Genomic DNA, 15,540 nt, shown 5'->3' with positions numbered 1-15,540 from the left:
GGAGGGGGGCAATTGCACTCCCTGACCCCCCCCCTCCCCAAGTGTGTGTGTGTGCATCCTGCTTTCGAATTCTGTCTCAAGGTCTTGCTTCCGTTGTCATAGAAGTGGAGATGGAGAGGTCCTCAAAACAGGATTCATAGTGGACAAAGAAAACCTAACTCTCCTCATCATTGGTCTTCGCCTTGAGTTCATCATTTCCACTTTTGCTTTCCGTACTCTTTTCTGCTAGTTTTTCCTCACTCATTCTTCCCAGGGCAGTGGACAGGATGCAGGGATGACCCGTCATCCAGGAGGTGCCAAGATAGGAGGGTGGAGGGGAGTGGAATATATGGGAAATGAAATGGGTGAGAGTGATTTCTATGCCTTTTTCTTTTTGGCTACCCCCCCATGTAAGGGGGAAGCCTTTGGTATATGTATGTATGTATGTATTCTTCCCAGATGCCCAAGCCATTTCAACATATTTTGGTCAACCCTATTTCATAGCTCTCTTTCCACCCCCATACCTTACCACCACATTTCTCATTCTAACCATCCTCGTAAACCCCACTATACTTGTTAAACACTTCATCCTAAACATGTTTAGGCTCTTCTTTTCTGTCAACTTTAAATTTCATGTTTCTGCTCCATACAGTGCTATGGGTAGATTCACTCCTTTTCACATCTTTTTCTTTGCATCCATTCCCTAAACACCTATTTCTTGCGACACTATTCATTCTCCCACCATTTACTTGCTTCTTTTACTCTGTACAGATTGACCTCTCATTAACGGACATTAATTAGCTGTGTTTGCGGTGTTTTTGCTGTGTTTTTGGTGTTTTTGGTGCTGTTGTGTAGTTCTGTGCAATCACTATGCCACCCAAAAACCAATCCAAATCAACGGATTATTCACATCAACGGACACCGTTACCCCCCTTTTAGTCCGTTAATGAGAGGTCAATCTGTAGTTCAAATCCATTCCCACTCCTTTCCCTGCTACATCTGACATAAAGCTCTCCACTTCCTCCAACCTCTTACTCACCTCCAACCCACCTTCTCTACCATCCCTTGTACATCTCATCACCTTTTGTTGACATTTACTTTCAGCTTTCTCTTCTCACTCTCCCAAACTTCACCACTAACTGCCTCAGTTTTTCAACTCTGCCACAAGCACAGTGTCATCCACAAACAAGAATTGGTTTGCCTCCAACATCCCTCCACTCTCTCAAACTCCAGACCCTCTGTGTAGCACCCTCATGTTTATCTCCTTTTCCATCATATTCATATATACATTTGACAATCATGATAACATTGCATAACCCTGGTGCAGCTCCACTTTCACCTCAAACCACTCACTCTCTACATTCCTAACTCTTGTACAAGCTACTCACATAAAAACTTGACTGCCCTCAACAAACTTCCCCCAATCCCATACATCCGCAACATATTCCTTAATGGCTCACTTCCAGGTAACCAGCAACAAGCACCTTAGTTTCAGACATCATACAGCTTAATACCAACCACTTTTAACCTCTATCTTCCTGTCTGATATATACACATACTAAAGGCCCTTTCCCCTTTATGGGGAAGGTGGTTCAAAGCACACACACACTTTATACACATTAAAAATCATTCCATATCCCTCTCATTTTATTATCTTGTAAATGAAGGGCCATTTTCCCAGTTACATCCCTGTCTTCTGCCCACTGCCCAGGTCGGAATGCAGCAAGGCTACTTCATTTACACAGTGACCCTCACTCCTCATCCCCTCATGTAGGAGATAGAGAAAATGAGAAATCCCTCCTGGCTGTGTTAACATATCATCCATACACAACCATTTTCCAATCACACCTTTCCCCTGCCTTCTCTCTTCCATGCTCATCAGACATTCCCTTCATGCTCAAAGCCCCTTTTACCTCATCCATCTCATCCTTGGTTGTCCACTCAAATTCACTCTGTCCACCTCTACCATCCACACCTCTTTTACTAATCTTTCTTCACTTATTGTTTCACTTGCCAAAACCATTCCAATAGTCTTTCATCTGCCCTGTTTGCCAGCTCCCTCTCTACCCCTGCTCTCCTCATTTCTCACTCTATCCAACCTTGTAACTCCACCATACTTCTCAGACTCATCTTGAATACATTTAAACTTCCTTTCTGCATCTCTTAAGTCTTTGCCCTATACAGTGCTGTAGGCACAATCACCCCTTCATATAATCTTTCCTTTGTATCCATTCCCAGATGTCTACCTCTCATGACACTTCTCAATCCTCCAAGACTTTAATTGCTTCCCTCACTCTACAGTTCACCTCACCCCCATTCCTCCCTTTCCTGTCAAATATAACCCCAAATACTTAAAACTATCCATTTCCTCTAGCCTCTCCCCTTTAAGACTTACTTCCAACTTGCTTCCACCCTCCCCCTTGTATGTTTCATCAGCAACAACATTCATACTTGTATCTAACTTGTGCATGTTCATTTTTTCAGTTTCTTCCTGTTCTTTGATCTTGTGCCCCTCTCATGCACTCATGTCTCAAATTTATTACTATCTTCAACCACCTTTTTATATGATACCCTCTCATTGGTGTGGGATGGGTGAAGGTTGGGTGCTGGTTTAGACTGGGTGTCATCCTTATAAGGCAGAAAGGACCTTTTGAAATATGTACCCAATTGTATTTACCTACTTGTAGTATATAGGAAAGAAGCATTAGTTAATCAATATCTAGCCCCAAATTCTTGTATGGTTCCAACATAATCTATATCCTTGATTTCTAATTATCATAAGACTTGAATTCATGCTTGGGCTGCATCTCCTTGTAAGCCATTCTAAGTATTAATACATCTATATAATAAACTGTGTTTCTTCACATCCTTTAGACATGTAGTCTATCTTAATTCGTTCTTATGACCTCTTAAAGCCCTCCTATTCTTAATCAAGAGATCTCTTCTCTCATTGTAATCTATCCCATGTAGTGACCTGAATACTGTAATCATATTTCTTTTTCTTCAATCTTTCAAAGTTGGCAGATCCAGTGCTTTTAATTTTTCCTCTTATGGTTTATCTGCCCAGTTGGGGACCAATTTGGTTGCTGCCATTTGTATTGGTTATACAGTATCCTTCACTCTGTGTGGGGACCATACCACTGACACATATTCCAGTTTTTAACAGATCAGGGTTTTGATTATTTTTTAATCATCTCTTCATTCATATAGTGAAAAGCCAGCTTAATTTTCTGCAGTAGTGTGTATGTCTCTCCCACAATCCTTCTAATATGTCCGTCAAATGCCGGGTTATCAACACTCCCAAATCTTTCTCCTCTTTTGCCTTTGTAATGGATTTACTTCCCAAGGAATAGTTTAAAGATGGTCCTTTGTGGTTATCATTTCCAGTCCTTTGCATTTTTTTTTATATTAGAATTTGTTTACCACTCTATTGTTTATCAATGTTTACCATTTATGCCTTTGACTTTGGCTACCTCCCTTGTAAGGGGGAAAAGACCTTGGCATTTGAATGCTTGTTTACAATTCTTAGCTCTATACAAAAAGTGTCTACATCTTTTTGCAGTAATCTAGTCCTCATTTTTCACTCATGATTTTTGCATCATCAGCAAACTTGTTGTGCCTTGTATCATGTCACTGACAGACAAGAAATATTGGTGCAAACACTGAACCTTGTGAAACTCCACCTATTACTGCTCTCCATCTTGACATCTCGTTCCGTACAACTGTCCTCATCTATCTTCCTTTCAAAAAAATCTTTCATCCATTCAAGTAGTTTCCTTCTTGATCCTCCAATTTCCACACAAGTCAACTATGAGGCACTTTATCAAAGACCTTCTCTAGGTGTAGGTAAACACAGTCCACCTCCCCCTCCCTCTCTTGCAGTATATCAATCATTCTTGAGTAAAAGCTTAAGCTCAACACATGACCTTCCAGATTTGAATCCAAACTGACTGTCAGAACATTCATCTCTTCAAGATATTTGATCCATGTAATTATGTGCATATGCATCTGTTGATACCATTCCATATTTCATGTACATCATTATCCAAAATCCAATTTTTTCACCAAATTTATACATTAGCTCTCATTGATAAAGATTATCATTTCGCTCATTTTTATTTTATTTTTTTTATCAGTGCACTTGTCTCCAATAATAAGTTACCTAAATGACCATAGTTTTATACTTTTTCTAAAACACATTTCTATATAATAAATGGAATCTCCGCCCCTTATAAGGTAGGTAACCAGTCAAGGCATACACTCACTCTCCATCCATTTATTTCCCTCTTTATTTCAGCCCCTTGTGAATGAAGGGCCTTCCCTGCCCCTTACCCACTGCATGGCTCAGGAAGAATGCAGTAAGACACAGCATCTCCACTGTAGGACTCAACAGCTGAAACTGGTTTACCCCCACTGCTTCATTTTACATGGCAACTCTTCCTCCCCATCCACTCCTCAGTAAATAGAGAAGACAAAGAAAAATCCATATCTCTTGCTCTCTCCTCCCTGCTTAACAAAACCACATCTACATCCCATAAATCTGTTGTGGAAAATATGCATACATATACCAAAGGCTCTTTCTCCCTGACAAGGGAGGTAGCAAAAAAAAATAAAAAATAAAAATAAAATAAATAAATTAAATTAAATCCACTCCCACCCATTCCATCTCACATAATCCACTCCCATTCAACCCCTCCCTCGCTCTTAGCTTGGTTCCTCCTGGATGACAGGTCATCTCTGCATCTCGCTCACTGCCCTGGGTCAGAAGCAGTGTTGCAGAAAATATGGGTTAAAAAAAATCTCATTTTTCCCTTGTAGCACTTTAAATGCTTTATTAAGCCTTTACAATCAGCTGAATTTAATGGTGATGTGTGTATAGCAGTAATCTACAAAAATACTTTGCAGTTTTCACAATATATATACATCCACGCAGCTGTCCTCAAAATCAAAGGTGTACAATGAACATAATATTATCTAAGAGGTAAGTCAAATATGAAAATGTTTAAAAATATGGATGAAAAGCTTTTATTCACTAGAGACTAAAATCACAACTTAGAACAGTGAAGTGCAAAACTGCTCTTAATAAATTGTGAAAATGAAAAAGGATAAAAGAAAATGAAATAAAAATGATGGGGGTTAAGAAAAAAAATGACAACCAGGACCAAGTTGCCAGGTAAACGAAATGGATAACAGCCGTTTCAACTTAACTCCCAAACTTACAAGAGCTGTTGCTGCTGCTATCCATGTGATCACAGTATTACAAATCCTTTCCATAAAACTTATAACAGGCTAAAGAATCTATCCACAGCAAAAGAAAGATATCTAAAATAAAAAAACAAATTAGAAAAAAAAAAAAACACAAATCAAAGTGATCGTCTTCACCACAGGATCATCATAACTTGAGGAATATTCCATGAAAAAAATTCTTAATTTCCATCACTGAAAATAATTAACAAAACCTCATCAAAATAATCTACTCATAAACCATATACTTGTTGATACTCCCTCTCTCGCCTTTGGAAATCAGAAATTTACCATGATTCACACCAACAACAACATTTTTCTTCACGAGTCTACTTCAATGTGTTAGTAAGAATAAGTATATGTGCATGTGTGTGCGTGTGTGTGTGTGTTTATATACATGTATGTATGTATGTATTCATGCATGTATGCAGCTCTATAACTTTTTGTCATTGCTGAATTTTTCCCACTTGAAGATGGTAGATATTTTCTCCATAATTGTGAGGACAGTGATCTCAGGTCCTGCAGAAGAGGGAGGCTATAAATATTTCTCTGAGCATATCAGGAGCCTGTACTACTGATGCCCTACTTATGCATTGAAATTGGGGCAGAAGCTAAACAGCTCAATCCATAGCAGATTATCACTGTAGATGGATTCTTAAGAAATTGAAAGGCACACATTGTGTTCATTTACACCTCCAGCTTGAACCATTCTTAGGAGTAGACAATCAAATATTTTGATCACATTAGCACTTTCTTAGAACTTAATGTCAATCTCTCATGTACTGGGCATTCTTTTCCATTCCAAACTCATCATGCACATTGTGTAGCACATTTGTAGTACAAACTACTAAAGAAGTACGGAAAATTATTACAGCCACTCCCTTTAAGACGTGACTGGAAGTGTCACAGTTGTACAGAGGGAAAAGCCTAGCATTGACAAATTATAGATACACATACAGGTATACATTTCCCATCTCCAAAATTTTACCCCCATGAAATTGGTTGCCAACTCATCTATCACAAGTAGATTAATTACCCCCAAATAGGGAAAAGGGAAGACAAATTTCCTCACTCCTGATCCATGAAATAATAAACACAGAAACACTTTCTAGTAGCTCTGTCTCTTTATGTACACCTTATCTTTCAAAAGCCCAATGCTAAATCCTTTATTCTTCCCTTTTAAATTCTTTTCTCATCCATCCAGTTCAATCTTATTCGTTTCCCCTTGTTGCATACTTGTATGGCTGGTTACTCCACCACAATCACTTCCCTCTTCAAGCATTACTTTTTATTGTCCCACCATCTTTTGAACATTCACCTTTCTTTCCTTCCAGCCATCTTTGCCTAGTATATGTTTTTGACTAGTTACTCCACTTACATTCTCTTCACATGTCACCCAAACCTCAACAGGATTCTATACACCTTTTACTTCTCAATCCCTTTCTCCTTATATTTACAGTAACCTCAAATGTCCCTATTTCTATCTTCTCTATTCTCTTAAAATCACACAGATAAATTACCTCCATTATTTCAAACTACCCAAAACCTATACTTGACTTCTCCTCAACATCAGGATATGCAAAAAGAAAATAAATCCTTGCAACCTAAAAGAAATGATACTACATTTTTGCACACCCATTACACAAAGATTAACCTCTTGGGACTTCTAAAATGCAACAAAAATTCAGGTTGATTAAAGTTAGAAAAAGGTTAGTATGATTCAGGTCAACTCTTATACCAACTCACCCAAGATAGAAGCTATCCTCATCCTTACATATAACTACAGTGTGAGGGTAAAAGTCTATCCTGAGTGAAGTGTTTCTAGTAGCTTCTCTTCAGAGCTGAATTTATTAGCCTTTTCTAATTATACCCTTTTTTTTCATCACAATTAGCCCAAATAAAAGTGACAAATCACTGTTATCTTCCCTGCTATTTCTAAGAGGAGAGTGTGAGTACAAGAAAGGCATAGAACAGTGCAATTTCCTCGACTGTGTGGCATAGAGTTGCCCCTCCCTCCTCCATGGGATTAAAAACTGTCTTTACACAAGAATTAGAGGCAATCCCTTCCTAATGAGGAAATCTGCCATATTGAAAAAATATATATACACATATATACACATACATAAATACATACATATACATACATGTATGAGTATAAACATACACGATATAACATATGGAGTATACAAATGCATGCCTGCCTAGTTGTATACATGAAATCAGTTACCATCAAGGTTTTACAGACCAGTTAGGAATCTTAAAACATGGACTGTTCCAATAATCCTGTAACCATTATGATAATCTATGGTAATTATCCCCTAAGTGAAGGCTACAGCTTTAGGATCACTATGCTTTGTGTGCTCAATGTGGAACTATCACAGATTCCCTCATCTGCCTATTTTTCTATGTATCATCACCAAGAATATTAGGACAATATTTGCTATCCTTCACTATACACTTAATATCTGTTATTACAATATAAATGTGCTAATATGATGACAATAATAGCTTCAAGATGAAGTGCTATTCATAACCTTATGTGGAACAGTTGTCGTTTACTATGAAGGAGTATATCGTATAGGTCAAACACTCCAATCAACGGAGGAGTTTGTGCTGTGACAAAATGAATTAATGAAGCACAACGGTCAGCTACACCAACAAGTAAGCCATACTGATGATTAAAGTATAAAGCCAAACATGGGAAATATATGTTCCCTCACATTTAAAAATGTTAAAATGTTGGCATTCAACCAAGTTATAAAACATATTATTGACTACAGGAATAGTCTTGATTTAAGGCTTTCCAAGCATCTGCATATATGTACAGTAATATACTTTACATATGAAAACACATGCTTCACTTTAAATGATATCCTTACAACTTGGCTAAAGCTTAAAGCTCCAAAGAATTAATACGAAACCAAATCCAAGACTGAAATAAACATCACTGGAAAGCGAAGTCACACTCCTAATTTAACTCTTTGCAAACACTAGGATAAAACTGGGATCACTGACAGGCTTCTCTATTAATGTTATTTAATGTAATGATGTGAATCCATTAAACTGCAATGAGAAATAAAAAATTGTTTAGCAAATATACTTGCAAAACTGGCATGTTACTAGAATGGCGAAGAAAACTCGTAAGTTATACACAGTTCATTTCAAAAGCCTGACAACCAGACTGAAAAGTAGATAATAATCTGGGGGAATATAATTTGTCACTCACATTAATATCCTAAAACAGCTGAATGAAATTTTAAACAAGAAATATGCCATAGGCAATAATAATGAAATGCTGTATTTATAAGCTGTAATGAGCATTATGGCTGTATATATAGCCCACTAAATACCAAAGCCACATGTGGGGGCGGGGGTGGGGGGTTACTGCACTTTTAAATTGCACATGAGGTAATTATGTTTGCATTACATCATCAATACAAATATTGGAAGCCAAGACAATGAAAAGATATCGGCATATCAAGAAATGCATTCCTGGAACAGTAAATTATAAACTCAAATTTGTTTTGTATGAGAGTTATAGGCTACATGTTTACTGACTGCAGTGCATGGATGGAAAACTAATGGAAAATGCTGTGCAACCTCTCAGATCAATGTGTTTTGTAATGTGAATTACTGAACACTATCTACTCTGGGAAAAGAAGAAAAATCCAGTCTATATGAAAAATATTCACAACCTGCCCAAAACTATAGCAAATCATGGAATGGTGATCTACGGAGTGGGCAACTTAAACTGATCTAGTAACCTAAAAAGGAAGGGGGATGATATTTGGTGAAACTATCTACATAAAACCTCTTCTCCTCAGACTAATAAATCATAATAAATGTCACCTCAAATTTCAGAGTGACCTGCAACCCCACAGTGACTGGCAATGGTCCTTGGACCCTCCAGCAGATCTCTCTTGGAAGGAACTCAGGATTGTTGTCTCTGCTGTATTGGTACGAGGCTGTTTCTATCTCACTGGCTCAAAGTGGAAGGGAGAGGAAAGCAGTTGCCAGTTGATAGCTTTCCGTGTGTGAAAAAGTGAAAGAAATGCAGTTCAGGTTGATAGAGAGAGATCTTGGGCCCTTTCTAGAGACGGAGTCTCAGCCCCACAGGGCTGCACCTCCTGATGGAGGCAAGGGGGTAGACAGGTTCTAAGAATGGGCAGCTTCAATGTCCATCTTGCAGAACTACCATAAGCAGGTACCTGTCACTGATTCCCTCAGACTACCTCTGATAACTTAAAGATCTTTATTGCATTCCTAGAGAAGCACATCCTTTTCCAGTTGTATGCATAACTTCTTGATCTGCTAAAATTCACAAACTTTTACAGATTCTTTAAGACTATCAAATATTAGAGTATGATTGTTAACTCCTACTCACTTTTCATTTTCATCAAATGAGGCTAAAACCAAGTTTAAAATCTAGGTTCTATCAATTTGTTAATGTAAACAGAAATTTGTCTACAGAACAAGTAGGCCTTCCTTCTGCACAATCTTTTGTTAATTTATCTGACATCAGTTGCAGAATAAGGGCATTTAAAAGTAAGCAAGCCAACAAAAGCCATTGCCTATATTTGTTTAATAGTCAAACATTTTTCTTTAATAAATCAACCCTACTAATTAATTGTATGACTGTTTAATTATAGGTTACTTGTTATACGATAAGGTATGTACAGTAACCTATTGAATAACACACTTGTGTAATAGAGAAAAGACATTAAATTTTGAATGACATGAAAATACAACACTTTACTGGTCATTACTAAACTTATGCTCATGAGATATAAAATGCACAAGGTTATGATTTATATTTACCATGTACAGAAAGAGGCCATTTGTTATATTTAGACGTTACAATAGAGCACCGTATGCAGCTTCACAAATGAGAATCACATCTTATCAACCACCTTTCCAAAAGATGCTGGTTCTAAACCAGTGCAAGTTAAAACAAATATTATAATCATTACAGCAATCTCTAGCAAAACAAGCTGTGCTCCTTTTCGCCCCTTACAAGCAAGATCTTTTTGAATGATATACATCAGGTGAAGTGGGTCTATGCCTGTTGCAATGAAGATGCAACTGGCCAGATGATAAAGATCAAAACTTACTCTGTTTGAGATCACAGTAGTGACTATATACACTGGATTCAATACCAGATCAGCTGGACATGATTTTGCATAAATCATATCCTTCAGAACTATAATTTGAAACTAAAACTGAAGTATTTGGTACTAAAAAAGTACTTCAAATAAATAGTACAGCATCTAATGGTGAGTGAATCTTTTGGTGTGGGTGTATATTTTGACTTGGCCTGTCCCCCTCCTAATATGGGGGATTGCAGCCTTTGTATATGTATATGTAGCAAACGGTCCACGAGGCAATGGCAGTCACCATCAACCAAAGTGGGAAACATGAGATCCCCTGCACTCAGCAAAACACCACAGCATTCAATAAGAACTCATGAAATTCAACATGAACTTTGAAGCCCTCTAAACAGAATCTGCAGTGTTCAAAAAATAATCTACAGCACAAAAGGAAAACTGTGGCAATATGCTGTGGCACTCGTATCTACATTGATTCATATACATCTACGCTATTAAATAATGTGCCATTTCATTCATAAAACTTTTCATACAGCTAAGACTGTAGGTGACTTCACGAAGCATCAGAAAGTTCTGGTGATACATCGTAACTAGTTCGAACCCTCCACATTCCTATTGTACAGTCACTGAAAGAAAAAGATAAGAATGTATTAGAAATACATACAGGAAGATTTATAACAAATCTTGATAAGTTTATGACGTACTACTACACACTGGTACACATACGCTAGAAAAAATAATCATGTCTAAATTATTTGGCAGAAATCCTACTAGACAATGAACTGAAATACATACAAACACGCACACACACATAAATATGTGTATGTACTTATACATGCAAATGAAAGTGGGTGTATACTCTGACCTATCCATCCTTCTTATAAAGGGAAAAAGGCGCTTTGGTATATAATCATATAATCCCGAGGTAACTGGCCACAGCCACCAGTTTAGCCCATAAGTCACTCAGTAGTTATTTTGTGTTGTTTGGAAAAAGCAAGTGTAGAGTAGTGCAGAATAAGCTGCCTTGTGTCCTGTGTGTGTGTGGTGGATACAACTTTTGGTAACTGAATTCTATTACCAGACCAATTCTGTACTGACAGTTTTAACACATTGTGAAAGCCTAAGTGTAGATGAACCTGTTTAGTTCTTGTCCTGAGAGTGTTTTCTTGGTTGGGTTAATATCCAGGGAAGTTTGGTGAAGTACAGAAATTGGAGGTCTATTATAGAGTGCCTCTTTTATGACCTGAATGTGTGTGTGTTGTAGAGTGGTGGGCAGGTTTTTGTATAATAGATATTTGAGTAGATTATTCCTGGGCTACCCCCCTTGTAAGGGGGAAAAAGCCTTGGTATATGTATGTATGTATGTATTCCTGGGCTGGTTCTTATACTGTATTCAGTAGCTTATTTGTGTGATACGGTGGGGAGGGTGGTTGTGTTTGGGCTCTTGCACAAAAAACATGTGTATGTTACATGCAGCTGCTCCACGGAAAGCAGTTTGGTATCAGAGTATAGGTGTTGTACAAGGGTTGTTAGAGTGCAGCCAATTACTATTATCAATGCTTTATTTTGTGTTTGTTGAAGGATGCCCTTGTTTTCTTTTTTCTTGATCATTGGAAATCATGCTGTGGATCAATGTTAAGTGCAGTTTAAGTTAATTGTACGTATGTATATGTGTGTGTGTGTATATATATATATATACATATATATATATATATATATATATATATATATTATATATATACATATATATATATATATATATATATATATATACATATATATATATATATATATATAACACTTTGTATTCCCTGATGATGTCTTAAAATAGACGAACATGTTTAGACTATGTTCCTCATTTCCCAGTGGTTTTCTGCAAATCTATTTTTGCATGTCTTTGTGAATTGCAGAAAAAATATATATATATACATATATATATGGATATATAGTTGTATCAGCAAATGTTTCATCTGGTTATATAATGAAATGACTACTGTCAAATGTTTGAAACAACCATAATTCAAACCATCTCAAAGAATTTCATAAAATTCAGACTTTACTCAGCTACTCACACATCTATGTTATAACCACACATCTATATCACAGTTCTATATAGAAACCAATCTTTTGAAATATAAAATTTCCTTGGGAAAAAAAAAAAAAAAAAAGGGCCCCAAAAATAATACAGTAATTACTTTATGATCATGAAGCAATCTTGACATACACTCAAATATGCACATATACACACATACTTTGGAAAAGAGTAAAAATAGAATATCAGGACAATATAAAATTGGAACTAAGGAGGTAAAGAAAGTGGGATCTGAAAAAAGATCTGGGAGTAATTATCTCAAACAACTTGTCTTCTCATAAACAAATAAACAAAATTGTCAGAGAATCCTATAACTTGCTAAGATCAATAAAAGTGGTATTTACCTATTTGGACAAAGATATTATTAAAAAAATACTAGTCACACTAATAAGGCCTAGACTGGAATGTACGGCAACATTATGGTCACCCAGTACCAAGAAGAATATAAAGAAAATTGAAAGAATCCAGAGAGCAACCACAAAAATGGCTCCTGCACTTTCAAACATGTCATATGAAGAGAGACTGGCTAAATTGGATTTACTGACTCTGGAGCAAAGAAGAGAGAGAGGCAACCTACTGACCATCTATTGAATCATGAAGGGCACGAAAATACTTGATAGAGAGGACTTGTTAAATTGGGACAAGTGAAACACAAGAGGACATGGAAAGAAACTCAAAAAAGATAGTTACAGAAGAGATCTGAAGAAGAACTGTTTTCCACACACAGTGGTGGACACTTGGAACAAACTGGAAGAAACAATAGTATGTGCAAAAACCATATACGAATTTAAGAACAAGCTAGACACTGCAAGATACAAAGGCAGGACACCACAAGCGTAGCTCCCCTTCCTGTAAGATACAACTGGGTAAATACAAACACACATGAATTTGAGGCTATGCATGATAAATTGGAGAGGAGATGGGACCCAAAGAGCTTTGCTCCTTTCTCATATACTACAATTAGGTAAAGACACAAATATGTGCAAATACGGTACCCATTCACAAAGGTGGGAGTAAGGAGCACCACTACAGTGTTTGACAAAAGAAGTGCCTGTCGAGAAAGTTAATCAAATCAATTATCTGGAGCTATTGTATGTTGGGAACTGCTGTGGAGATGCTGTGCTTTGCTGCATTGCTTCTGAATCAGGCAATGGGTAGGGCTGGCTCTTTATCTACAAGGATCAGAGAAAAAAAAAAAAAAGTAGGGGGTGGGTAGGTGGGTTGGGGGACAAGTGATCCTTTGGTTGGCTACTACCTTCCTTACAAGGGTAAAGAAGCCTATTATGTAGATTGACATAGGTATGGATGTAAACAAGATTGAGAGAATACAAAGGACACCAACCAAACTAGTTCCCAGTCTGGAAATTAAACCACATAACTGGAGACTATAACCACTGGGTCTGTCAACTTTGAAAGAGTGAAGAGAAAGAGGTAATATGATTACAAAATTCAGGTTGCTAAATGGGATAGGCTACACTGACAAAAGAGATCTCTTGATTAGATATAGGAAGGTTGTGAGAACAAATTAAGAATTACTGTATGTCTAAAGGATATGAACAAATACAGTTTTTTATATAGATGCAAAATTACTTGGAATAGTTTGGATGATATAGCAAAAACTGGAACAATATATGAATTCAAATCTAAATATGATGATTGGAAAATAAAGACAGAACAAGTTGGAAACATACATGAATTCCAAGCTATGTATGATAAACTGGAGATTAGGAGATGGGACCATGTGAGTGTGGCTCCCTTCTTGTAAACTACAATTACATAAATACAGAGACAACTTATTAAAGTGGAACAGAAGAGAAACAAGAGGACACGGAAAGACACTAAAGAAAGACAGCTACAGAAGAGACCTGAAGAAGAATATCTTTCCACATAGAGTGATTGATTTGTGGAACAAACTAAACGGAGAAACAGTGAGTGCCAAAACTATACACGATTTTAAGAATAAACTGGATGTGGAGAGATACGAAAACGGGTCACTACGAGCATAGCTCTCGTCCCGTAAAATATAACTAGGTAAATACACTTAAACTCTCATGGGCGGAGAGTTGGGTGGGGTGTGTGTGTGTAGCATTATCCATAGATTGTTCATATATGAACTCTCTGAGCTCTTATCCGAGGGGGGGAGTTAATAGCTGTTGATCACAAGTCCAACACATGATCCAAGACCATGGTGAATCAAAAACACACATACATAAATGAAAGAATGAAAAATAATAATAATACAAATATAAAACACCTATGTGCTTGCTTGTACACATGTAAACCAAACACTACTTTTCTAGGATGTTTCATGCATTTTACAATATATATATAAACAACTAATATAAATATTTAGGAAACAATAATAACAATATTGTAGTTAAATATCTTGCTGGCATGATAACTTCAGATGACCAAGTCCATGCCAGATTACACATTGGCAGACTATCGAAGACAAACAAGAATCTGGATATCTAAGTTCATGAGGAACATTTCCCTACTAGACCTGGAATATAATACTAATAATCCATCTGTAGGTGCTACCCAAATGCGTTTACAGTAGTTTAAGCTCTCCCTTTCAGTTTTGACTGTATTTACTTTACCTTTTCACACAAGAGAAGATGACAAGTGTTCTATTCTTCCTACTACAAAAAGCAACTTACACAGGAACAGACCCACACTAATACGACACAGACAAAGGACCACAGTTTCTTCCCAATCTATTTTAGGACCTGAAGACCACTGCCAGCCACTGTGGCACTGCAAGTTCCCAGTCAGTGAAATTCAAGGCAACAATTATCATTATTAAACACACACATAAAACAAAAGGCCCTTCCCCCTTTTATAAAAGAGGGTGGCCATGTCAGAGCATACCCCCAACCACACCCATCCAAAATCCATTTATTCTCCCTCCAATCTTCACATCTCATGGATGAGGGGTCATCCCTGTCTCTCACCACAGTGCTTAGGTCAAAGGCAATGCAGCAAGAGACAGTGTTTCCACAGCACGACCTGAACGCCAGAACCCTTACCACTTCATGTTAGGGTGACACCCTAATCCCCAACTGTCATCCACTCAAGAAATCAAGTGATCAAACAAAATCATCCCCTAAGGAATCTTCT

The 15,540-nt window shown here is 37.2% G+C and overlaps 1 protein-coding gene across 6 annotated transcripts in view; it reads right to left on the bottom strand.

The window, feature by feature from the left end:
- Positions 1-5,595: 5,595 nt before the first annotated feature.
- Positions 5,596-15,540, bottom strand: part of Klp31E (kinesin-like protein 31E) — a 433,444-nt gene continuing 423,499 nt past the window's right edge. For all 6 annotated transcript variants that reach the window (XR_012967722.1, XR_012967726.1, XR_012967725.1 and 3 more), the window contains one exon: positions 5,596-10,954. Coding sequence is in view for 1 of the 6 variants with exons in the window: in XM_076211681.1 (XP_076067796.1) it covers positions 10,882-10,954 (73 nt within the window). In the remaining 5 variants the exon portion in view is untranslated. The remainder of the gene's footprint in view (positions 10,955-15,540) is intronic.

The sequence above is a fragment of the Oratosquilla oratoria genome, chromosome 29 (assembly GCF_046742065.1).
Source record: "Oratosquilla oratoria isolate Oo_2021 chromosome 29, ASM4674206v1, whole genome shotgun sequence".
NCBI classification, from domain to species: Eukaryota; Metazoa; Arthropoda; class Malacostraca; order Stomatopoda; family Squillidae; genus Oratosquilla; species Oratosquilla oratoria.
The sequence above is the reverse complement of the archived record's forward strand: the minus strand, read 5'-3'. Positions and strand labels throughout refer to the sequence as shown.